Consider the following 24,309-nt stretch of genomic DNA (forward strand, 5'->3'; position numbering starts at 1 on the left):
GGGATAGATAGAGTGTAGGCGTATAGATTAGTGTCCGTTGTAGTCCTCCATGTCTTGCCAACGAGCATCCATCTCCGTGTGGGAATTTAAAGGGCAGCATAAGTGAGGCTCATAGGGACCCATCCATTTCTCCCTCTTTCACTGCTCCACCTTCCTCCCCAGCTCCATGCTGAGGGCAAGAGAAAGGTGGTTTTCTATGGCATCTATCTGTAGAAACCAAATGTTTGGACAAAGGAGTCTATATCATAGGAACTATGGTTCATTATCTCCTCAACTTCCATTCCTATAAGGAACCTAAAGCATTTCTTGGATATCCTTTGGGAAATTACAAACATTTTGCTTCTTCAGGATGGGAACCATTTTCCCCAACTCTTGTTTGTGCAGCACTGAGCACAGTGGCCCACATTTCAGTCATGAAGCTGTTTTCCTTTGCTTCAGTCTCTAAACATATTTTTATTTCAGCAAGAAGAGTGAATTTTCCCACTGGATTCTGAGGTTCCAGGAATCTTCCCCACCCTCCCTGAACCCCAAGACACCTTGAGACAGTTGCTGTTGCAATTCTTGAGTAATTGGACACACTTTTCTATTCCAGGCATGGGGAGTGGTGGAAAGCTAAATCCCTTTCAACAAAGAGAGAAGGCTTCATCCCCAGCAACTACGTAGCCAAAGTCAACACCATGGAAACAGAAGAGTGAGTCCTGCATGTTGCCATCCATGATGGTTTTGTTTGCTGCATTGGATTTCTTTTTCATTCTTTATCTTTTCACTTCCCCAGAGCATAACACTGAACTGTCACAATGTCTTCTCAGGTGGTTTTTCAAGGATATAACCAGGAAAGATGCAGAAAGGCAGCTTCTGGCGCCAGGGAACAGCCCTGGGGCTTTTCTCATCAGAGAAAGTGAAACATTAAAGGGTAAGAAGTGGCATAAGGCTTCTTATAAAACACCATTTAGGAACTCATTCTTAGAAACTATTCTAGAATATACTATGAAAACATAAAATCAAATTATTTGTTTTGCTACTAAAAGTAACATACAAAACAGGCATAATTATGGCCATTTCTCACCATCCTTTATGTTTGTTGAATCTCTTACATTATTATTTAGAGTAAATCTTGACATTTTAAGAGAAGGGAAATAAAAATAACTTTTCTAGTCAGCAAAATAATTTAAAAAGTCATCATGAAGAAGGAAAATGGTATGTCGGTAAACTTGAGAGCAAACAAAATCCTAGCTTTATTTATTAAGTAGACTTTTTAAAAAAAAATGAGGTCTACATTCATTCTGGATGTTTGTTAGGGATCACTGTCTAATATAAAGATTTATGTGTTATTATTGATTTTTAGAGAGAGAGGACAAGAGAGGGAGAGAGAGAGAGAAACATCCACATGAGATCGAAGCATTGATCAGCTGCCTCCTGCATGCCCCCTCCAGGGGTTCTACCCAGCAACCTGGGGCATTTGCCCTGACCAGGAATTGCACCGGCAACCTTTCGGTGCCCTGAACAATGCCCAACCAATTGAGCCAGGGCTCAAGTAGACCTTTTATAGGACTTTTCAAATGGTGTACTATACATACTTAATTTATATTTTGCCTATTTTATGGCAAAATGGGTGCTACAGTATTGTATAATGCAGATCTCATTTATAAAACAGGTATAATCTTTACTTCTACTTTTTCCCTCTCAGGAAGCTACTCTCTGTCTGTCAGAGATTATGACCCCGTGCACGGTGATGTCATTAAGCACTACAAAATTAGAAGTCTGGACAATGGGGGTTATTACATCTCTCCAAGAATCACTTTTCCTTGTATCAGTGACATGATTAAGCATTACCAAAGTAAGTAAAAGCTGGAGGTTGGGCAAGACAAATATGTTTATCATGGTAAATATATGGTGTCAAACACTGTTTTATATTATAATTTTTATGCATTACATTTCTTTTGGATAAAATTAAAGGATCATGTTCTAAATTCATGTATAAAGAAATATACATTCAAAGTCATAGTTGAGCCTTGGGAGTAATTATGTTAGTCCTTCCCACCTAATCCCTGATGTTCGAGTATTGATATCTCAGAATTACGAAAAGAAAATGAACACTGTTGTCACATAGTGTACATTTTTACAACACATCATTGTCTGGAAGAGTAATGTGTGTGTAAAAGTAACACATACTCTTGGTAAAAGAAGACAGAAATCACAGTAACGGCAAGTCAGTTGTCCTCTATCACCAGTGCCACCTCCATCCCTGTTAAGCTGAACCCATGACCAGCCTTTAGGTTCATTCCCTATGTGATTGAAGTCAGTTGTAGTGGGAACTGTTGTTACTGCTTATTTCTACAACCTGCTCAAGGGGAACACACATTATAAGTTTGCTTAGGTCCCAAAAGATGGAGAGAGCATGGTGCCGCAGATTGTGTGGAACCCTCCTTCCCTCTGTTATCCCACTCACTTATTCGTCTGGCATGTGTGCTGAGTGCTTGCTGTTCTCTGGCCCTGTCCTGGGGTTGGGGGTCCCCTGGTGACAGGACCAAGTCCCTGCCCTTTTGCCATGAAGATCTTACATGAGTTCAGCAATTTTAATTACATTTTATTAATTGTGACAGTCTATCAGCCTTTGTTTATCTATTTATGTTTTTATTGTTTTAATAGATTAACAGTAGTAATGAGTAAAATCAAGTATGTTTTAAATTATCTTTTATTTAAGAATTTCAAAAGTCACAATTGTAAAAATGATACCCCTGTAAGCATTTTATGGCAAGTTGGAAATAAGACTAATAGTCTAAACTTCCCCATAGATACTGGTAAAATACAAAATGTAATTGTTTTTTAACATATTTTTTCTCTTATAAATTAGAGCAGTCAGATGGCTTGTGCAGAAGATTGGAGAAGGCTTGTATTAGTCCCAAACCACAAAAGCCATGGGATAAAGATGCCTGGGAGATCCCGCGGGAGTCCATCAAGCTGGTGAAGAAGCTCGGTGCTGGGCAGTTCGGGGAAGTTTGGATGGGTGAGTGTTTGGTTCTGGAGCCAGAGATCACCCTGGAGGTGACGACAGGAGAAATAAGGGCTCGAGCCAATTTCTGTCATTCTTCTCAAACACTAAACTGTCAGCAGCATCAGTTCTTGTTTTTCTCTGTCCACCTGGCACCAAGAACTGGCTTGCAAAATTATTTGATTAGACTCTCGCTCTTCCTTGTGACTTGACAATTCTTTCAGAATGAATGTTTGTAAGGAACAGGGCAGTGGGTATTTATCCTGATTGTTCTGTCTGCTCTTTCGTGGTTCATCACCAGAGGCTGGACACACACACATTTAACTATAGCACGTTGGCTTCTCTCTCAGGGGAAGGTACACTTGGTTTAGGACCATCCTTGCTAGTGGGCCCAAGGAAGCCTCACATTTATTGCAGTTTCTCACCAAGAAAGTTTCTAAAGATGCTCAAAGTGCCATCATCACTGAATCATTCCTTTCGGTTAAGGACAGCCCTCCTCGGCTGGCAAAATCACAGCAGTGGCTTTTTCCAGGGGATTCCTTTGCCCATCTTGTCTTCTCTGAAGTTTTGATAGTGAATGTGAGTTCCTTTTGTGATAAGAACACCCTCTTGTGCTGCACTCCCCTTTTTTAAAGCGTCATGTTTTCTTCATGGTTCCAGTTGAAGATGCAGTTACTTCTGGAAAAAATGACATGTTAGGTCATACATGTCTTATGCCATCACTCTTTCTGTCCCAGCTTTGTGTATGTGAAAGCAAATATGATTTCTAAAGAGGAGTGGGCAGCTTTGAAAACTGTCCAATCCCTGATGAGCAGAAACCGGGCATGTCCAGCCTGCTGCAGCCACGTGGGCATTTCACTTCTCCATCTACGAGGGAGAGGTTTTCCCCTAAAATCTTGGCCCGTGGGATCCGAGCTTTGCCCACTTTCTCCTGTTGACGCTTTTAGTTGGGGTTCTTTTAAATGGCAGATACTGACCTAGCATATAATTAATTCTTACTGCATTGTGTTTGTGAGCATATATGCAGAATTCAGGTAAATTAGAATCACGCACCTCACATTCCCTTGGTTGGCCTGTTTCAGCACCACTGGGTGGTGCGTATCAGACACTATTTCCTTTCCAGTCAGCAGACTCGTGGGCCAGAGTGCTCACTCTAGGTGTGGTCTCTTCTCATTCACGCTCTGTTGCTTAAGTGTTAATATTTTCCCCCTCCTTTCTCTGTCTCTTCTATTCTTTGGGGGGGAGTGGAGGGACAGCAGGTTTTATGTTTGCTATTGACCCCCCCTCACACACTTTTTTGCACTACGATCTAAGCTGAGTGACCTTCCAGCTGCCACCAGTCCTCCACGTCCAAGTGTGCAAGGGAAACTTGCTCTACTTTTTCATTGAGGTAAAAATCATGTAACATAAAATCAATCATTTTACACTGAACAAGTCAGTGACATTTCCTACATTCACACTGTTGTGCAACCACCACCTTGATCTAGTTCCAAAATGTTTTCAGCACCCCAAGACAAATACTGTATCCATCAAGCGGTCATTCCCCACTCCCTGCTCCCCGCAGCCCCTGGCCACCACCATTTTACTCTCTGTCTCTATGAATTTGACTATTCCAGGTACCTCATATAAGTAGAATCCTGTAGTATTTACGCTTTGGTGACTGGCTTTTTTCACTTAGTATTATGTCTTCAGATTTCATCCATGTTGTACTAAGTCTCAGGGTTTCATTCTGATTTAAGGCTGAATAATATTCCATTGTATGGATATACCACAGTATATCTGTTTATCTGTTGATGCACATTTGGGCTGTTTCCACCTTTTGGCTATTATGAAGAATGCTGCTATGAACATGCATGTATGAATTATTGTGCAGACAAATATTCTCATTTCTCTTGGATATATACATTTTTTAAGGAGTGAAATTGTTGGGTCATATGGTAATTTTACATTTACCTTTTTGAGGAACTATCAAGCTGTTATCTGCTCATTTTAAAAAAATGCTGCCTTATCTTTTTCCTTAGGTATTTGTATTTCTTAATATATCCTTTTCAAATCCATAACATGAGGACAGGAATAGTATAACATTGTATACCCTTCACCTACATTCACCGGTTAATAGTTTGATATATTTGCTTTATCTTTTTATACATATACACACTTATACACGTACATATTTTGTTGTTGAATCACTTGAGAGTACGTTGCAGAGGTACTGACGCTTCTCTCCTAAATTCTTAAGCATGTGTCTCCCAAGAGCAGGGCCATTATCTTACACAGTACAGGGATCACATTCAAGAAATTTAACATTGATGCATTCTGTTATCTAATACAGAGCCTACATCGAATTTCCCTAATTGTTCCAGTAACGTTCTTGGAGCTAAGATCAGGTATCTGCATTTAGTTGACATGTCGTTAGTCTCCTTCAATCTGGAACACTCAGTCCCTTAGCCCATCTTCATATTTTATGACACTGACATTTTGTAGAACACGAACATGGGTCACTTGTTTTGTGGAATGTCCTTCATTTGGATTTTTCTGATGTTTCCTGTGACTTGGCTCAGGTTATGCCTTTGTGCTAGAATAGGACAAGTGATGCTGTGTCCTCGGTGCATCCGGCAGGAAGCGCAGAATGTTAGTTGGTTCCATTATTGCTGATTTCTTTTTAATTTGAAGGAAGTCCACTAGATTTCTCCACTGTAAATGTTACTTTTAGGTTCCCTTTTGTAATTAATTAATAATCTATGCTGTGCTCCGTAAGAACTTCCCCCAAATGGTTTCAGCATTATCTGCTCATTTTAATCTCTTCCCTCTCAGAAGCCATGACTTCTCTAAAAAGCTGGCCTTGTCCCTGCCCCCCTGCCACACTCCCAGGCCGTGTCTCCTCCAAACCTATTGGCTCCCTTCGGTAACCAGGGAGGGACTCTGCCTTCTCTTCCTGGCCGCACCTTTCCAGCCTTATCTCTTTATTGGCAGGAGAATACTTGCTCACGATTACATTTAACTGTCCTCTAGGTCTCTGAGTCCATCTGAGTGTCCCACGGCTTTGAGTGGGGAGGACATGACAAGGTGTGGGGGGAGAAAAAACAGTGTCCCTGCTATAAGATGTCCACAGGCTCATTTCTAGGGACATTTTCATCGATTATCTCATACACTCATCACAGTTACACTGTAAGATAAGAATTGTTATTGTCATTCAACAAATGAAGACACTGAGAACCAGAGAAGCAACTTGCCCAAAGTCATTCAAGGCAGTGAAGGAGCCAGCTCGCTGCTCCGGCATCCCAGAGAGCTGGACCACTTGCTTGCTAAGCTGTCTGCAAGTTGATTTGACCCTCAGCTTCAGTTTCCTCATGGGTAAAATGGGCAAACAACAGTCATCAGTTGTTGAAAGGAAAAATGAGGGTATGTAGCTGCAGGGTTTCCTGTAGAGCCTGGCTCTCTGCACTCTACTTTTATTATTTTCATCTTACCGTGTTTGACTATAGCCTTTGGAAGCTACATTTCAATGGATTTTCTCCAATTTTAATTATGAATTCAAACTATAAATAATCCAGTTAGACCTTCCCATGGATAGTTGTCGGCAAAGGAATTGCATTATCTGTCATGAAGGGAAAAGTAGAGGGAGCTTAACCAGAGTGTACTCTCCTGCTCTCCAACAGCAGCCTTGCATGTGGAGTGATGGCTTGGAGCTTTGTTCCAGCCTGCTCGTGTTCAGCTGTGAAGCCATGATATGGGCATTGAACTGCATGCTCTTTGCACCCAAAAGATAAGAGATAAGAATTGCTGGTCTCAGAGTTATCATTTCAGGAAGAGATGATAGTCCTCTAGATGAGCAGCAGAGGCTCATCTGAGACGGGTTATAAAAGAACCTAGTGTGTAGGAATGGTGTAAGGATTGAATGAGGAGATTCAGGAAAGCACCTAGTTCCATCAACAGCATTCAAAGAACCCTTGCTGTTACATATTTAATTTTATTATATAGAAAGTGTGGTGACATGAGAGCAAAGACTATGAAATAGAGGAAAGAAATTACCCAGGATTTTCCCACTTGACACAAGTTGTTTCTCAGGTTTTTAAATCAAGCTTTTTATTTTGAGATAATTATAGATTCATTTGCAGTTGTAAGAAATAAAGAAATAAAAACATGTGTCCACACAAACATGTTTACACGAATGTCCATAGTAGCATGATTCAATAATAGCTGAAGGGTGTAAATAACACAAATGTCCATCAGGTGATGCACTGATAAACAAAATGTAGTATAGCCATATGATGGAATATTATTTAGCAATAAAGAGAAATAAAATACTGACACATGCTACAGAATGGATGAACCCTGAAAACACTATGTTAAATGAAAGAAGCCAGGCACAAAGGACTACATATTTTATTATTTCATTTATATGAAATGTCCGGGATAGGCAAATCTAAGAAACCAGGTAGATGAGTGGTTGCCTCAGGTAGGGGGGTGGAAGGATGGGGGAGTGACTGTTAATGGGTACAGGTTCCTTTTGGGGGTGATGAAAATTTTCTAATGATTGTGGTGTTGGTTCCACAATTCTGAATATACAAAACCAATGAATTATATACTTTAAATGGGTAAATGATATGGTATATGAATTGTATTTCAAAAAAGGTATTATATGTAAAAGAAATAATACAAAGAGATCCCATGTAATCTTTACTCATCTTCTCCCAGTAGTAACATCTTACAAAACTATAGTACAATATCATTGCCAGGATATTGGCATTGATAGTTGTTTGCTTTTTAATTGTGCTTTTCTCTTTCTAATATTGTATTAAAGAAAGGAAAGAAAGAAGGGAGGGAAGGAGAGAGGGAGGGGGAAGAAGAGAGGAAAAGGAAGGGAGGAAGAAGACAAAAGGAGAAAATAGACAATTTTGATCTGGGATCTTACGTGGATATCTTATGTGAATTTGGCTGTTATCAGGGATCTCCTCCTTAGCTACTGAAAGAACATCACTATGCTGGATGCATTTAGCAAGAAATACTTGGAATAAAACCAAAAGAATGGCGATTGGTGATACTCTGCTATGAATCAAAAGTTAAAGGATGGCCCCTCTCCATGCGTGTTTGGGAGTCTCTTTCTGTCCAAGGGCTGGTATAATAGCAAGGTCTGCAATTTAGAGCTGCCAGAATCTACTTGGTGTGTCTCAAGGGATAGCAGGCTAGTTTTTCTCAATGACAGAAAAAGAACAGATTAAACTTTATATCACCATTAACCAAATAGCTGATACTTTTGTGAAGCATGACAAATGGTTCATAAACCACCAGTCACATTTTATGGCCTGCATATTTTTGGACTGAAATACAGTGAACAAATACTAGGAAGTGATCTGTTCTGGGGGGGGTGGGGGGGTGAAGCTGGAGGGGTTGGGCATAGAAGGAGGAGTTTCTCCCTCAAGCTGTTTCCTCTTGTTGGTATGATCTTCTTGACATCTGGCCTGGTGATGTTTCCTCCATAGATTGTTGGATTCTGAGGGAACTGACTGATCAGTGAAGCTAAGGGTGATGTTTCCTGTTACCAGTTGTTCTATGAGAAGACTTTGGAAGAAAGCAAACTTGTTTTGAATTGAATTTTACTTGACACATTTTCATTTGAGCCAACTGCATTGAAATTAATCACCAGATAACTTCCAAAATCAACTGCATGCCTCTTTTTTTCTAAACAGCACCCTGGTCACGCTCGCATAATGTGGGCTTTCTCAGGTTGTCACCCCAGTGCTCTTTAACGGTGGCCTGGTGGCACTTCACAAGAAAATCTGTACTGCCTTCAAGACTTTTTAAAATCATTTTTCATCTGTAATGTCAACCCAAGTCCCCATGACTAGGTGAATTGAACCTGCACACTACTGGGGAATATCTTAGTAAAGTACAGTTTGACACTTAGTGCTGAGTAAAAATCAAGATGAAAACCTGCCCTACTGTTTAAATGTCACAGCTCTAACATAACATTAAGTGGAAGCGCTGCCGTCCCAGGGCTGTTGGATACAGCTCTTTTATTCACTCTTCATGTCAGACTCCTTATCAGCATTTAAAATATCTTTAGCAGCTGCAGTATTTCCTGATAACTTCCCCCCTTACCCTTGGGAAGCATTTCTTTTCTTCTTTACCCATAATTTTATGTTATGTAAAAGTCTCCATTGAGTTCCATTGCTTTTATGTTGACCAAAGGGAAATAATTTTGTTTCTTTCACTTTTATTGCTGTGGAATATAACGAGCAGACAGAAAAGTGCATACAGAACAGATATTCAGTATCACAAATAATTACAAAATGAAAGCCTGTGTGGTGACCACTGAGATCACAAGTGGAAACTTGCCAGCACCTAGAGGTCCTCCCTTTTCCCTTTCCAGCCACAACACTCCTGTGCCCCAGAGGCAGCTGCTCTCCTGACCTTTGTGATAATGTCCTGGCTTTTCTCTATAGCTCTGGCTACTTTTGTATGTAGGTCTATGCATCCCCAAACAATAGAGTTTAGTTTGCCCTGGTCCTGAACTTTATATATCTAAGTGAATAATACCAAATGTACTCTTTTATTGTGTCTTGCCTCTTTTATTGAACAGTCTGCTTAGGAGATTCATTCAAGTTTTGGGGTGTAGCCACAGTACATTCATCCTCATTACTGTGGAGGATTGTGTTGAATTTATATTCAAGATGTACAGCCGTTTATCCATTTAAATCACTATTTATTGATGGAGCAGAGTTGTTCTCAGGTTTGGCTACTATGAACAATGCTGCTGTGAATGTTTTTGTGTGCTGCATGGGTACATGAGTTTCTCTAGGGTGACCAGGAGTGGATTTGCTGGATCATAGGAGTCTGACTCTTTAAGTCTATTAAATACTCCCAACTTTGTTTCCCAAGCACTTGTCCCAGTTTAGACTTTCACCAGCAAAGTATAAGAGGCCCTGGTCAGCACTGCCCTGTGTGGCTGGAGGGGGTGGAGTGGGGAGCTGGGTTTGCTCAAGATAATTGCACTTAAAAGGGGGCTGCTCTATCAACACTCTTCATGGGTCCCTTGGGGATGTTGTTAAGAGAAGAAGTTTTACAACTGAATTTCAGTGATGCTCAAAAAGAGTACAGAAAAGGGCCTAGGGGAGCTGCCCCGGTTTCCCTACCAAAAGATGTGTACTCACCAGAATTTTTCTCAAACTGGGTGGTGGTTTCTCTCTGTGGCTCTATTTGCATTTCTGTGATTACTAATAAGATCAAATTCCTTTCATGTATTTATTAGTCATTTGGACTTTCTCTTTTTGAAATGCTCATCCAAGCCTTTGCCTATTTTTCCATTTTTCTTTCTGACTTGTAGGAATTCTTTATATATTCTGGACACTAGTCCTTTGTCAGTTACATCTATCAAAGAGAGTGTATTTTCTTGCTATGCTTTGCCACAGGTATATTCATGTAATAAATAGGACTTATTTATAAACTTTTAAACAAATTTATGATAGAATCTTCTTCAAAGAAGATTGGTGGAATCTTGGTAAACTGGTAGAATCTTCTTCAAAGAAGATTGGTAGAAGATCAGTAAATTGGTGAGATTTACTTCAAATTTGCTCTTAAGAGCCCTAGGAAAAGTCATATTGTCACTGGAAAGGAGACCAGCATGGAATGGGTCTGCCTCTGGCTGGCCAGTAGTGTGTGGGTCCCTGACTTCATGCAGGAAAGATTTCACAACGCAAGTCTAGGTGATTTTGAGAGTATGTTTATTAAAGCCGGGCACAGTGGAACAAGGAACGGCTTTGGATAGACAAAGCAACAGGAGAGGGCCTAGGTGGAGCTGCTTTGGTTCTCTAAAAATGTTATAGAAAAGAAATGAGCCTAGATAGGGCTGTTTGGCTCACTGAGAAGTCACAGAAAAGGGGGCCTTGGAGACATGTTCAGGTGGTTAACCCACCTGGTTTTGCTGCTTTTCTGGACCTGGAGCTGAAATACAACTGAGGCCTAGATATTATCTGTAGGGGGGTAACCTTCTATATCTGGCTGTAAATTGCTAGGCCAGTTTGTTCAGCTATTTGTCTCAGTTTTGCCATTCTACTTCCCAAGGAATTTTCCTAGCTTCTTACAATTGGAAAATCAATTTATATTTTCATGATTCCATTATTTTGTGTAGGTTATGGCTTTTGAAAATGACAGCATTTGGCCAGCTTTCTATTACAGCCTTATCTGTATGTTCTAACATTTTATTTTATATACTGCATTCTTCATTTTTCTGTAGGGCATTACAAGCTACTACTAAGTATAAGTCAAAGTGGAATATAAAAGGAAAAGTTTTAACAGAGAAATCAGTGGTAAGGACCAGAAGAAAAATTATTAATTAGGGTTGACAACCATAAAGTAAAACTTTCTCTTGCCCATTTGAAGATGTGGAAACAGAAACATAATTTTTTTTTAAAGTAATTCCATTTGGTGAAAAGAAAAAGACACATATGGTAGTCCCCCCCTTATCCACAGGGGATACGTTCTAAGACCCTCAGTGGATACCTGAAACTTCAAATAGTACCAAACCCTATGTATAGCTGTGTTTTTTCCTATACATACACACTTTTTCATGTAAAGGAAGCACTTTACTGCCTTTCTTTGTCATATCCAAATGGCTAGCATTAACTCCTCTTGTGCTTTGGCGCCATTGCTAAGTAAAGTAAAAGCGACTTGAACACAGTCCATCTGATAACTAAGAGGCTCCTAAGTGACTAATGGGCGGGAAGCATCTACAGTGTGGATACACTGAACAAGGGGATGGCTCACCTTGGAGGAGACTGCTGGGGACAGTGCTAGATTTCATCAGGCTACTAGAACAGCGCATGATTTAAGAGTTATGAATTGTTTATTTCTGGAATTTTCCATTTAATGTTTTTGGACCTTGGTTGACTGTGGGTAACTGAAACTGTGGAAAGCAAACCATAGATAAGGGGAGACTACTATAGTCATTCACACATTTAATCAAAACAGAAAAACACAAAGGAAGGTAAAAGTTACTCCATATTTGACCACCCCAGAGGTCATCATTGCTGTTGTTTCACTGAGTGTGATCCCGCTCATCTCTCTTTGCTATACATATACAGACAATTACATGACCTCAAAAAGGGGACTAGACACTACACTTCACCATCTCTTAGAGTGTATTTTTCTTAGGGTAGGGTCTCTAAAACTAACACACCAGGTAGAGGTAACCTACAGGGAGATTCCTGATGGAAACCAGCCAGCTGCCACTCCCTCCTTACTTTTTTTATTGGCACTTCCAAGAAAAATACGGAAACAGAAGAAAGGAAAGGAGAACATGATTATTTGTATTTGTGCTTTTACAAACCACTGAGAAAAGGCTTTCCTAGAGGAAGGAAAGTCATGCTCAGAATTAAGCACATAATTGAAGCAGGTCCCAGAAAAATGATGGCTTGGGGGAACTAGATTAAGGAGCCAGTATTTCCTAAAGTGTGTTCCATGGGGTGTGACAGGTACATGAACAAGTGTTCTGTGGTCAAGAAAGTGTGGGGAAAGCTGAGGTTAGCCAAGCCAGACAGGTTTCTTCACTGAAGGGCCTACATCTCTTGGGTGGCGGAGGGTGTGGCGGTCAGGGGTTCCCAGACATTCAGCCCATGGAGAGTCACACAAGTCCAGTTCTCTTTGAAAGCTATGGAAAAAGCTTATTTGACTCTAGTATATTGCACTCTAAAGTTAGTGTATATAAGTAATTTTTTAAGTGCAAAGCTTGTTTTCTGATTACAAAAATAAGGCATATTTACCATAGAATATTTCTTAAATAGCTAATGGTGAGGTGAACAAAATTAAAATCACCCATAATTGCACCATTGGAGATAGCCAGCATTTGGTGTATTTTGCTGTATTTTCTTCTAGACCTTTGTCTGTATGTGCGTGTGGGTGTATATAAAAGCATAGAGCTTTGGTGTGTATTTTTTTAAAATCTTGTATAAAGAACGTTTTATTAATTAGAGGAAAATCTTAGTCCCCATGATGGAGTAATATAGAGGGTTTTTTACAAAACTATTGCTTTATAAAAACCTTTTGACTGTGGAATAATTTTAGATAATTTTGTAAAGATGGCACAGATTAATTCCCATGTGCCCTTCACTCAGCCTCCCCTAATGTTAACACTATATAGAGTTTTATGTCAGTTTTTTCTCTCTAGAACTAAATTTCCTTCTAATTCTGCACTAAGGCTTTGGACTTCCAGTTTGATAAAGCATGCCCTCCCTTCTTCCTTCCTAGGTTACTATCACAACAGTACCAAAGTGGCCGTGAAGACCCTGAAGCCAGGCACGATGTCTGTGCAAGCGTTCCTGGAAGAAGCAAACCTCATGAAGACCCTTCAGCACGACAAGCTGGTGAGGCTCTACGCCGTGGTCACCAAGGAGGAGCCCATCTACATCATCACGGAGTACATGGCCAAGGGTGAGGCGCCCCGAAGCCCGGCTAATAAGGACTGAACCTCAGAAAGTAAAATGGCTAGCCTGGCTGGTTTGGCTCAGTGATTAGAGTGTTGACCCATGGACTGAAGGGTCCCAGGTTCGATTCTGGCCAAGGACATGTCCCTCGGCTGCAGGCTTGTCCCCGGCCCTGGTTGGGGTGCGTGCAAGAGGCAACCAATTGATGTCTCTCTCACATCGGTGTTTCTCTCTCTCCCCCACTCTCTCTGAAAAACAATGTAAAAAAATATCCGCTAGTGAGGATTAAAAAAAAAAGTAAAATGTCTAAATGTTCTTAGAATACTCAAATAATTTTAATTGTAAAACAGCATGCTCACCAACTTCACCAATGAAAAATCAGAAAATATGGGAAAACAAAGCATTTTCATAAACCACACCCTCACAAATAATCTGTTATAAAATTAATATGTAGTCTTCCTGTTTTCCCTGCATTCATCTCCATACTTATATTAGCCCTGAGAAGAGTACCCGATAGCTACTAGGCCCCTAATAAATATTTATCAGATAAATAAAGATATATTTTAAATAGTAGTATTTTATTCTTATATTTTAAAATATGAGTTCTCAAAATCCTAAAAATAGTTTGTTTTCCTCTGTAGCATTATCTAAATGTTCAGGGTGTCACTTTAAAATGTGAACATTTTAAAACTTGTTGAGATTGAATTCCTGTGTAATCAGAGACTCACTGAAGGAGAGGTTCAAGTGGCTCAGAGAAGCTCTGAAGTCAGGTGGGTGCAGAAAGTGTATCTTGGTGGCAGGTGCAAAGTGCTCTGAACGCATTGCTCTCAGACACCAGTAGCGAGAAAAGCAGTGTCCGCCATCAGCCTTGCTGACCTGGACCATATGTACTTTTCAGATCAGGTCAAAGGTAACAGGTTAAAGGGACTGGGTTCTACCAACCTCAGGAAAAGGCACTGTAACCATACGGAATTGAAAAGCCAGTCATTTTGTGGGGTTCCCCCCCCCCCATAGTAATGATCATTTGAATTTTATTTGTTTGGGGTTTCTTTTGTGTTTGAACTACACTAATTTGCCCTTCCTCCATCAACAGGCAGTTTGCTGGATTTCCTGAAGAGCGACGAAGGGGGCAAAGTGCTGCTTCCAAAGCTAATTGACTTCTCTGCCCAGGTGAAGTATGAAAAAGCCAGTGTGTGTGTAAATTTGCAAAGATCTCCCCTGCATCAGACTCTCAATGAAATTGTTGTTCCGGGAGAAGGCATTTCTGTTGAATGTTTCCCAGCAGTGGTTCTGTGTACAATCCTTTAGAGACAAAACGAGGTGTTTTACCCAGAATGCGTGTGCATGTTTCGTTTTGACTTTGGATTTCTGCACAAGGGATAGAAACAAAGCAGCTGAATTGACCATTTCATGCTGCATTTTGGGGAAGAAATTCCATGTTGTGTAAGCGCAGCACTTCTAAATGATGCACAAGTGGTATTTAAGTACTAACCTGTGTACTGACACCTTTAAGTCCTCAGTGTTCTTGAAAACAGAAGTACAGTATTCCTTTCCTACTCTACCCCTTTTCAATTCTTCTTGCTGAATGTGCCTTTAGGATTCTGAGAAATGCTTAGTTATAATTTTCTAGAACTAGCCTAGAAGTTCCAAATTTGTTTACGTTGGAATCACATGTTTCCTGAAATGTACTTACGAGCAGAGGGAGGCTACCCAGAAACCCAGCAATGTCCCTGGTGTACCAAGGAAATGCACTTGTGAATGATGCCAGCTACTGACTTTCAATAGTTTCATTGTGTTCATTAGTCATGTTCACTAATTTGCTTGTTTCTCCATATTAGCCATGAGTGGTTCATGTAGGAAAGGTCATGTACCATAAAACTCAAAGTAGCACAGATATTTCTAGAAGTTGAAGGAAAGGACAGTCATTGTGATCTTCATTTATTATTCCCATTTCTTCCCCCAGACCCTCCTTTAGTTGGGAAATTGATGAGGCCTTCTTGGGAGATGAGATCAAAAGAATGAATGAGTACATTTAAGTAAGGTAGGATCAACACCTACTCTTCAATAGAGTGTTGTGAGCAGAGTTGGAGTCCACATCTGAAGGCTGGAGTTTATGTCATGGCTCTGCCACTCAATAGCCATGCCATTTTCGGAAGTACTTTCCCTCTTCCAGTTAGTTTATTCATCTATCAAATGGGAATGCCTACTTTAAGGAGATGTTGTTGAGGGTTAAATCAAACGAGCTGGCATAGACACAAGCACTTCAGAGCTTGTTGGTGGAAGCTGAGGACATCTTGGAGGTGACAGTCCCCATCATTCCAGTAAAGCTGTATGATGAAGTCATTTTGCTCAGTCCTCATCTCATTGACGAGAACTGGAGGAGTTTAGTAGGTTCCTTATCTGAGTATGAGATTCAAATGTCATCTGGAATTCCAATATCTAATTGGGAAAGAAACAAAATTGCTGTGGTGGAACTGGAGGAATGGAAGGGTCCAGTAGCTCTGACTTTTTAATCCTCTCTAGCTCTCTAAGCTGGACCTCAGAGGCTCTGTGGGACCCCATGGTCCCAGGACCACAGTTTGAAAACCATTGCTCTGCAGTAAGAGGAGAAATGAATTTGATGGGTGCAGCTCTAGATCCTATGTAGATAGGGAGTCAGGAAATGGAGAAAGCAGAAGTCTGATAAACTTGTGTCACACTTGGCACAGCTAAATGAGGCCCTTTACATAGGGTGTTGACTTGGGCATCACCTACTGGATGACAGAGTTGAGGAGTGTAGTAAAGGTCTGTCATACCTGCTCCTCAGAAAGGGAAAGGGGCTTGAGAGGGATGTAGAAAACTGGGGACACATGTCCTGGGGGCCTGAGTGGTCATAGCTGTTCCAGTATGCCCGAGGGTCAGATCTGTGCCTACAGTTCTATAGGGTAGAAATTATGCAAATTGGGGTGTGTACTGTACCCAGAGGACTTTATTTTGTCACATGGATATTTTGTGTTTAATTTTGCATAGCTTATCTTAAAACACATCTTGACATAGTCAAAGTCTTAGGTCAAGGCCTCTATATCTATTCTTTAACTTTGTAAATTACTAGTGTTATTGCAAAGGGCAACTTTTTCTAATTTAGGAAAGAATTGGGGGGGGGGCAAAGTTGTTTTCTAAGCCTTTGTAGCTTGCAAAGTAAATTATCACAGACACTGGCATTGACAGCAACTTTCAAATTGTAGATTTCAGGAGGGGCCAAGGAGCAATCAAGTCCACTACCAAGTGCATTTAAGCCAGTGCATGGAGTCCAGCCCATGCTGGATGAGCTCTTGTTCATATGCTTTGCGGTTCCCTAGCAGTGATGACTGGGTAGAACCTGTGAAACATCTAATTTAAGTGCATGGAGTATTAGGTGTCAGTAGGAAAGTCAGCAGTCAGCAGTGCCCAGGAAGTCCCTAGCAGGTGGGCTCAGCACTAAATGCATTTTCTTTACAACCAAATACCATCTCCTTTGGAGTTCATCTTTGTTTGTGGTGCAAACCTCACCCAGTCCTTCCCTCAAGGTGGAGTTCGTGGGACCATCTGTTGCCTCACCCTTAATTATCATCTGCTTTATTAGCCTGCGGCTTATTTTATTGCAATATTGATAACATGAGGAGGGGGCCTAGACCCCAGTCAGAGAGCACGTACAGTACAGATCCGCTTTCTGTTAACCACACCTAGCGACCAGTCCCACTGTGACGCACACCGTCAACTCCCTTTATGACTGGTACCACCCAACACCCCCCTTCCTTCTTCATGTACCTTTCTGAAAGGATCTCTCTATACAAAGAAAGTCATCTCTGAATTGTTTCTCTTTTTCCTCTCCATCATGTGCCACTAATTAACTTTGTCACTTTTCCATAGTGAATACATGAGCATAGTAAATATGGATAAAGCTGCCCCAGGGTGATAAGAGGATACCTGGTGCCCAGATACTGGATAATACAGCCTTTCCTATACTTTCCCTCCCCTTGACTGTTTAGAGTAGAAATACGGGAAAGCAGAAGTATTATATAAGTCCATTCGGTATTTGGACTCTGAACTGTCTTCCATTAGCATTGTCAGTCCCACCCGAGTTGGGAAATTGAGTGTTCACAAAGGAGCTCGTTGAAGTCAGCAGTTTTTCACAGTGGGAGAGGGAGAGTAGAAGCAAACCAGTTTCACTTCATGCCAGCGTCCCCGCCCGACAGATAAGGGAACAAGGGTCAGGGGCAGCGTTGGGACTTTTCCCAGTCTCCCATCTGGCCTCCTCTGTCCCCGCGCCCTGCTTCCCCATGCTCTACTTTCCCCTGAGGGTGCTGGTGCTCCTGCAGGGCGCAGGGCAGCCGAGACAGGAAGTGCGGTGGGTGCCCACGGTCGTCTCGTCTCGCAGTTCAGTTCATGTGAGAGCTGATTTCATCACTTCCTTTCTCAGGCTGTGTTCCCAAGGGCTCTTCTGAGTCCAGCTGTAATCCAGATTCTCCAGCCCATTAGCCCACTCACCTTCCTCTCCACTGAATGGAGATTAGGAAATCCCAACTAAAGCAGCTTTACCCATTGGTTTTTATTCTTGTATTAAATGAAGCAATTTTGAGCTTTTTATGCTCAAATAGGATAGTTACCCCTACGCGAAGGATGTTTGATACTTTCAGAGCAAAGGGACTGCGTAATTCCCTTCCAGCTTTTGCCTCATACAAGAGAAAAAATGAACTTGGAAAGAAAAGGGGTTGAAATCTGTGGGAATTTCCTTCAGCAGAAGTTGAAACAAAATCTTAGACTTGTAAAACCGATAGAAAAAAAAAGTAGGGAATTTAGGTGCAATATGGAAGTCAGATAAGACATTGTGTAATTCAGGCCAAGTGAATCAAAGCATTTCTTGCTCTTTAGTGGCAACATTCCTGAATAAAGGGATTACCAAGAATAAAGTGGACAATAATGTATGAGTAAAACTGCAACAAAAACTGAAATACCAAAGTTGTCATTACAATCCTGGCAACAGGTAACATTTCTTTAACTCCTTCTAGTTGATAAAACACTTCTACTTCCAACATAAAACTTGAGCCCACACCTTGAAAACATTTATATTATTTAATACATTTTACAAATGAGGAGGTGACCTTGGACTTGCCCAAGGTTATAGGACTGGTGGGTGGAATTGCTGGACTTGATGCTGGGTCTTCTGACTTCAGATAACTGGTTCTTTCCTCTGCACCCCGCAGTCATTCCATGGCCAGAGTTGTTCCTACGCCCGTTTTGCATCTGACACTATGCTGACTTGCATTTTTCCCTCTTTATGAATTTTGCTTATCAGAATTAATGTTATCTTCAGCTTTTTTCCTAAAAAATTCTCTACTGCCAAGACATATCACATAGTGATTATGCTCAAGTTACATTTTGTCCCCCAGTATTAAATTTTAAGCCACATTTAAGTTGGAAATTGGTAAAATGAGGAAGGTAGGGAAGCCTCAGTCCACCTCCCTGTAATTCTCAACCTCTCTGAGTAGGAAGGCCTTTGACATCAGAGCTTTTTGAGTACTCCCTCATTCTAGTACCTACTAACTGAGAAAACAATATACAGATTAGGAATTCCTTGTAATAGCTCTAGGATGGGACCCATCAGTCTATTGGTAAATCAGGTCTGAAATGTCTGGAGGAGGGTGTTCTGAGGAAGTTTCTAGAGTGTTTTCCAATACCATCAGATGTGGGTCTCCTCATTTTGTCTCTGTAAAGAACCTAAAAGATAAGTTACATTCTCATTTGCAGCTCAAAGCTATCTTTCACTCTGAGCCCCCAATAATAAGGCAACAAGTTTATTTTCAAAACCCTTATTAATATTAACCCTTAATTGACAGTGTCACCATGTTTAATTTACTTAAACTGGGGGAAGCCTCAGGCGACAGACTTGGCTAGCGTTTCATCCTGGAGTGCCATGCCAGATCCCCTCCCCACTTCATGTTTAATCTCACCTCTTCGAATGGGAATTTTCATATCTGAATCTATATTGAGGCCCCAAGAACCCAATTTTTTCAAGCACAAGAGCCTCCTCAAGGGGAGATGGCTAGCACTTAAGAGGTCATTAATTCCATAAAATAATCTGAACAGGACACCACTCTGGTGGAAGGGGCCACACAGCTGTCAGGATGTGATGACCCTCAATGGGCATCATTAAAGAGCCATTGTTTAGGGGCCATTCTCAATTTTGAAATATAGACAGTGGTTTTCTCTTCCTACAGAATGAGAAATATCATAGTCATTTTGTATGGAGCTATTGATGATGTTAGTGGTGGAAAAAGCATTGAGCTGAGAGTCAGGGAATCTGCTTCCGCCTGGGAAAGGCATTTCCTGGGCCCAGTGTTCTCACCTGTGACATGAGAGGCACAGGTTAGGCCTCCCATAGCCTCAACTCTAGTATGACTGGGAAACTTTCCTCCTACTTAGAATGTCTATGTGGATCATCACCCACAAGTTGTAGTCAATGATTCTGAGTGTGTTCAGATGACATTGAAATAAAATTTTGACATTCCTCTAAGTAAAGAAATATAAAATGTATCACATGGATGTAGTACCCAGGTGTCAGGCATGTAAGTGCTTGCTCTATTTATATTTTTCAGAGAATGAGTTTAGTCTGAGACTTTAACTCAGGTCATGAAAACTTACAAAATGGACAAACGAAACTACAGTTACTATCAGAATTGCAATACTTAGTCATATGCAGTTTCCTTATGAAAAGTTGAAAGAATAGGAAACTGCCATTTAAAAATAGTATAAAACAGGAACTTTTTTTTTGTTTTGGTAGGTAGTGGTGGGGTGTTTAGCATATTTAAGCAGAGGAAGCATAACTGGTTGTTTAAAAGAGCAAATCTAAGGCAGAAGTTGTTCTTGTTTCAATCTTGATTGGAAAATGTTTTGGCACCAATAAGAAGCTTTTAGCTAATGGAAAAGGGAGGTATTGGTACTTTTAGTCTGTGTGCCAGAGCTGCCTCTTACCTGGATATTATTTTGTCCAGGGGTGGCACTTTCTTGTCAGCACTAGTGTAAGTCACAAAATAATTTCCTCTTGAGGTACTCATCACGGAAGCCTTAAAGGCCATGATTAAATTGAAGTCATTTAGGACTGGGCAGAGTTCCTTACCAGCGCCCACAATTTAAAAGTGGAAATGAAAGCACTTTGAAGGGAGCAGCAGAATGTAAATTCCAATCGATCTTTCTCTTAAGCACTTGGCTTGCTTTCCTTGTGTTCCCCTCACCCTCTTGGCACACCTCCCTCTTTTTTGTCAATGAATATGAATTGAGCACAGCCAGGCATGTGCCAAGGATGGGATGAGGGAGACTCAGGTCTGCCTCAAGGAGCGTATGGCTTGGTGTGGGAGGCTGATAAGTAGTAGCAAGGGCTGTCTGGGACAGGTACTGCAGGCTGTTTTAGAGCATGTGGAGCAAGGTGGAACCTAGTAGGGTGGGGTAGCAGCAAGAGAGTAGGCTTCCAGGAGGAGGTGACCTTCAGAGCCAGCGTTAGCCCTGCAAGCCTGGAAAGGAGTTGGATGTAGGGAGGGGTCTTTGAAGGAACTTGGTGTATACGGGCACTGAAAAGAGGTACAAGGGGGGTGCAAATGTGTAGGAAGAGTGGGAATGGAGACAGAGGTAGACATGGACATTAAGGAAACGGGAACTATTGTTAACTTCAGTTAGGTAGGAGGAGCAGTTCACTGTTTTGTATAACGGAAAACAATGTATTTGAGAAAAACAAAAAATGGGTATACTCAGCATATAATCTCACAGGAGTTAGAGTTTTACGCTTTTAGTTTTATTTTACCTTTGTACAGTCATTGGGTACCATTTGTATTTACTGTGATATGTATTTGTGCTTCCCCACCCCACTCACATGCACACCCAGGTTCTGCTCCTGCTTTCTTACTGCTGGAAGCTTCTAGGATAGTTGTATTTTTTTAATTGTGGTAAAATATACATTACATAAAATTTACCATTTCAACCATGTTTAAGTGCACAGTTCAGTGGCACTAAGAACTTTCAGCTTTTTATGTGATCATCACCACCACCCATCTCCAGAACTGTTCATCCATCTCCAGCGCTCTTCATCTGGCAAACTGAAACCCTATACCCTTTAAACAGCTCCCCCCATTCTCGCTCCCACCACTCCTTTGCAACCACCATTCTGCTTTCTGTCTCTGAATTTAACTATTCTAAGTACCTCTTGTGGGTGCAATTATACAGCATTTATCTTTTTGTGACTTGCATATCACTCAGTATAATGTCCTCAAGTTTTATGCATGTTTTAGCATGTGTCAAAATTTCATTTCTTTTTATGGCTACATAATATTCCATTGTATGTACATAGCACACTTTGTTTATCTAGTCCTGCATCGACACTTGAGTTGTTTCCACTTTTGGGCCACTGTGAATAATGCTTCTATGAACAGGCATGTACAAAAATATGTTAGATATTATATAAGAATCTTTCATTCTTTTGGGTATGTACCGAGGAGTGGAATTGCTTAAGTTTTTTAGGAACACTCACTTTGTTTTCCATAGTGGTTGCACTATTTTACATTCCCACCAGCAGTGCACATGGTTTTCTGTTTCTCCACACTCTCACCAAAACTTATTGTTTTGTTTTGTTTGTTTGTTTTTATAATAGCCATTATAGTGGGTGTGAAATGTTCCAATGAGTTTTTGTGAGAGAAAGTGTATGGGAATTAGTTTACAAATTTTTTCCCCCTTTTCTGCTAAAGAAGGTGAATCTAGTTCATGGAAACTTACTGATTGAAATATGATTATTCAGTGAAGCTGTCTCTGTGGATATCGTGCCCCCTGAGGGACTGGGGGTTCCTTGCATGCTGTTGGATTGATTAAATTTTGACCAGTCACAGAAACCTCACCAGCCCTAAGTTTGTATATGCCAAACTCTGCCCTCATCTTTGAGCTATGAAGTCATGACAGACTCCAGACTTTAACTTGGCCACATTTTAAATTATCTAGTTTTATTTTTTCTCTTTTCCCTCCTTTTGCCTGACATCAACTTGTGAGCACTCACTCCGCTATTTGTTCCTGTTTTTAAAGGAAGAAGCCAGTATGGATGAATGATTGATTAAAAGCATAAGTGGTGGGATCAGCCAGACTTGGATTTAAATAAATCCAAGTCTATTTAGGAAAAATTTTAACTTCTCCAAAACTCAATTTCCTCACCTTTACTATTAATGTTGGCTACTTCATAGGCTTGTTTTAAGGATTATAGATGCCTAGCAAGGTGCCTGGGCTAAGTAAGCAGCCAGTGCATGGTAGCTATCATCACCATCATCATCAAAGTAATGGATTTTATTATTTCTTAGCAGTTTTGCTTAGAAAAGAGGAACAAAGAAGATTGTTACAATAACCCAAGAAAGCTAAAACAAAATTTCTAAGAAATTTGGGCCCCAAAACATATCAAAGAATGAGCTTTCTCTTCCATCCCTCCCTCCACCCAAATTATGGATTGAAGAGTGTAGGGGTGCCCTGGCCGGTGTGGCTCAGTTGGTTGAGTGTCGCCAGGTGCTCCAAAAGGCTGCCGCTTCCATTCCTGATCGGTGCCCATGCCCGGGCTGTGGGCTCGATCCCCGGTAGGGGCTGTGCGGGAAGCAGCCTGTCGATGTTAACATTCTCTCCCTCTTCCTTCCTCTCTCTCTAAAACTCAGTAAAAAATATTTTGTTAAAAAAAAGAGTATAGGGATGAAGTATGAATATCAATGCATATTAATAGATAGGAAAGTGTTTCTATAAAAACTGTCAAGTGCTATAAAACAAATGCCGTCATATATGGAGTACAGAGGAGATGTGTCCTTTCTTAAGCTTTCTTTTAAACTCCCTGTTTTCTTTATATTCTATTTTTCTGTTGTCATTAAATGGCCTTTTTCTGTGACTTTGGGATTGAGCCCAGGGGCTGGCTCCCTGTTATGAAGGAGTCTTCAGAGAAACTTTAGGTTTCCCCCAGTTGCTACTCATTTATTCAGTTCCAACTTATTAATGTCATTATTAGCATTATTTCATAGACTTCCTAGGGCTTTTCAAAGTAATTAATTATTGAACTCTGCTTTTCCCAAGTATAGGAAGGAAATACATATCTAGAGAATGAGACAAACGATGCCCAATAGGACAGGTAAAGCAACAAGAAAAGCAGATTTTTATTCTTTCCTGCCCTTAGGCAGGTTTCTTGTTTAATTTCTCTCACTGCTTGTCCAGATGACAAATGTTTTCCAACCAGCCAATTCTAAGACAGGTTGAGTTTTCAGTTCCAGTTTCTCATTTAGGCTGGAATTTCCTGGGGTCGATTTTAGCTTTGCTTGAGAGATCACATTGAGTCCCCTCAGCTAGGTTCCTTTCGTCCCTCCATCATCTGACTCAAGTGTGGCTTTCTTCTCATTAAAATAAAAAGTAACTCACTAGGCAAGGCAGCCTGTTACTTGCCAGTTTCTCGGAAAAGTGATACCCCCCTGGGATGAACACAAGAACACTAAAGCAAGACTTGCAGAGCAAGGCCATCCACACAGACTTTGTTATTTGTCCAAATCATCCCTCAGGTTCTCCAGTGAAACCAGCCCTGTGTGCTGAGCAAACCTTTCAGAGCACGTGTGCCCCGGAGGGGAGGGTACAGGTAACTCCGAGCCTGAGTGTGTGAACAGGATGGAGCCTCCTGGAAGCCGAGGGTACTGTGTGTGGGCTGCTGGGGTCAACGGGCTCCTGGCTGGGCTTCTGAGAAGAACTGAGGGACCTCTGTGGTCATCGCTAGCAACAAAAGTCACTTACAAGGGGTATTATTTGAATGCTGCCTTGGTATGGAAAACATAATTAAGATTTTTAAAAATATGTTTTTATTGATTTTCAGAGAGAGAGGAATAGAGACAT

General features: G+C 40.9%; 1 protein-coding gene across 4 annotated transcripts in view; it reads left to right on the forward strand.

Moving 5' to 3' along the window:
• LYN (LYN proto-oncogene, Src family tyrosine kinase) overlaps window positions 1–24,309 on the forward strand; it is a 90,207-nt gene that overhangs the window by 53,665 nt on the left and 12,233 nt on the right. For all 4 annotated transcript variants that reach the window (XM_081117189.1, XM_081117191.1, XM_081117188.1 and 1 more), the window contains exons 5-10: window positions 593–691; window positions 810–913; window positions 1,688–1,837; window positions 2,855–3,007; window positions 13,238–13,420; window positions 14,507–14,583. In XM_081117189.1, coding sequence (XP_080973315.1) covers window positions 593–691; window positions 810–913; window positions 1,688–1,837; window positions 2,855–3,007; window positions 13,238–13,420; window positions 14,507–14,583 — 766 coding nt within the window. The remainder of the gene's footprint in view (window positions 1–592; window positions 692–809; window positions 914–1,687; window positions 1,838–2,854; window positions 3,008–13,237; window positions 13,421–14,506; window positions 14,584–24,309) is intronic.

Source organism: Miniopterus schreibersii (assembly GCF_964146895.1).
Source record: "Miniopterus schreibersii genome assembly, chromosome: 17".
Lineage (NCBI taxonomy): Eukaryota > Metazoa > Chordata > Mammalia > Chiroptera > Miniopteridae > Miniopterus > Miniopterus schreibersii.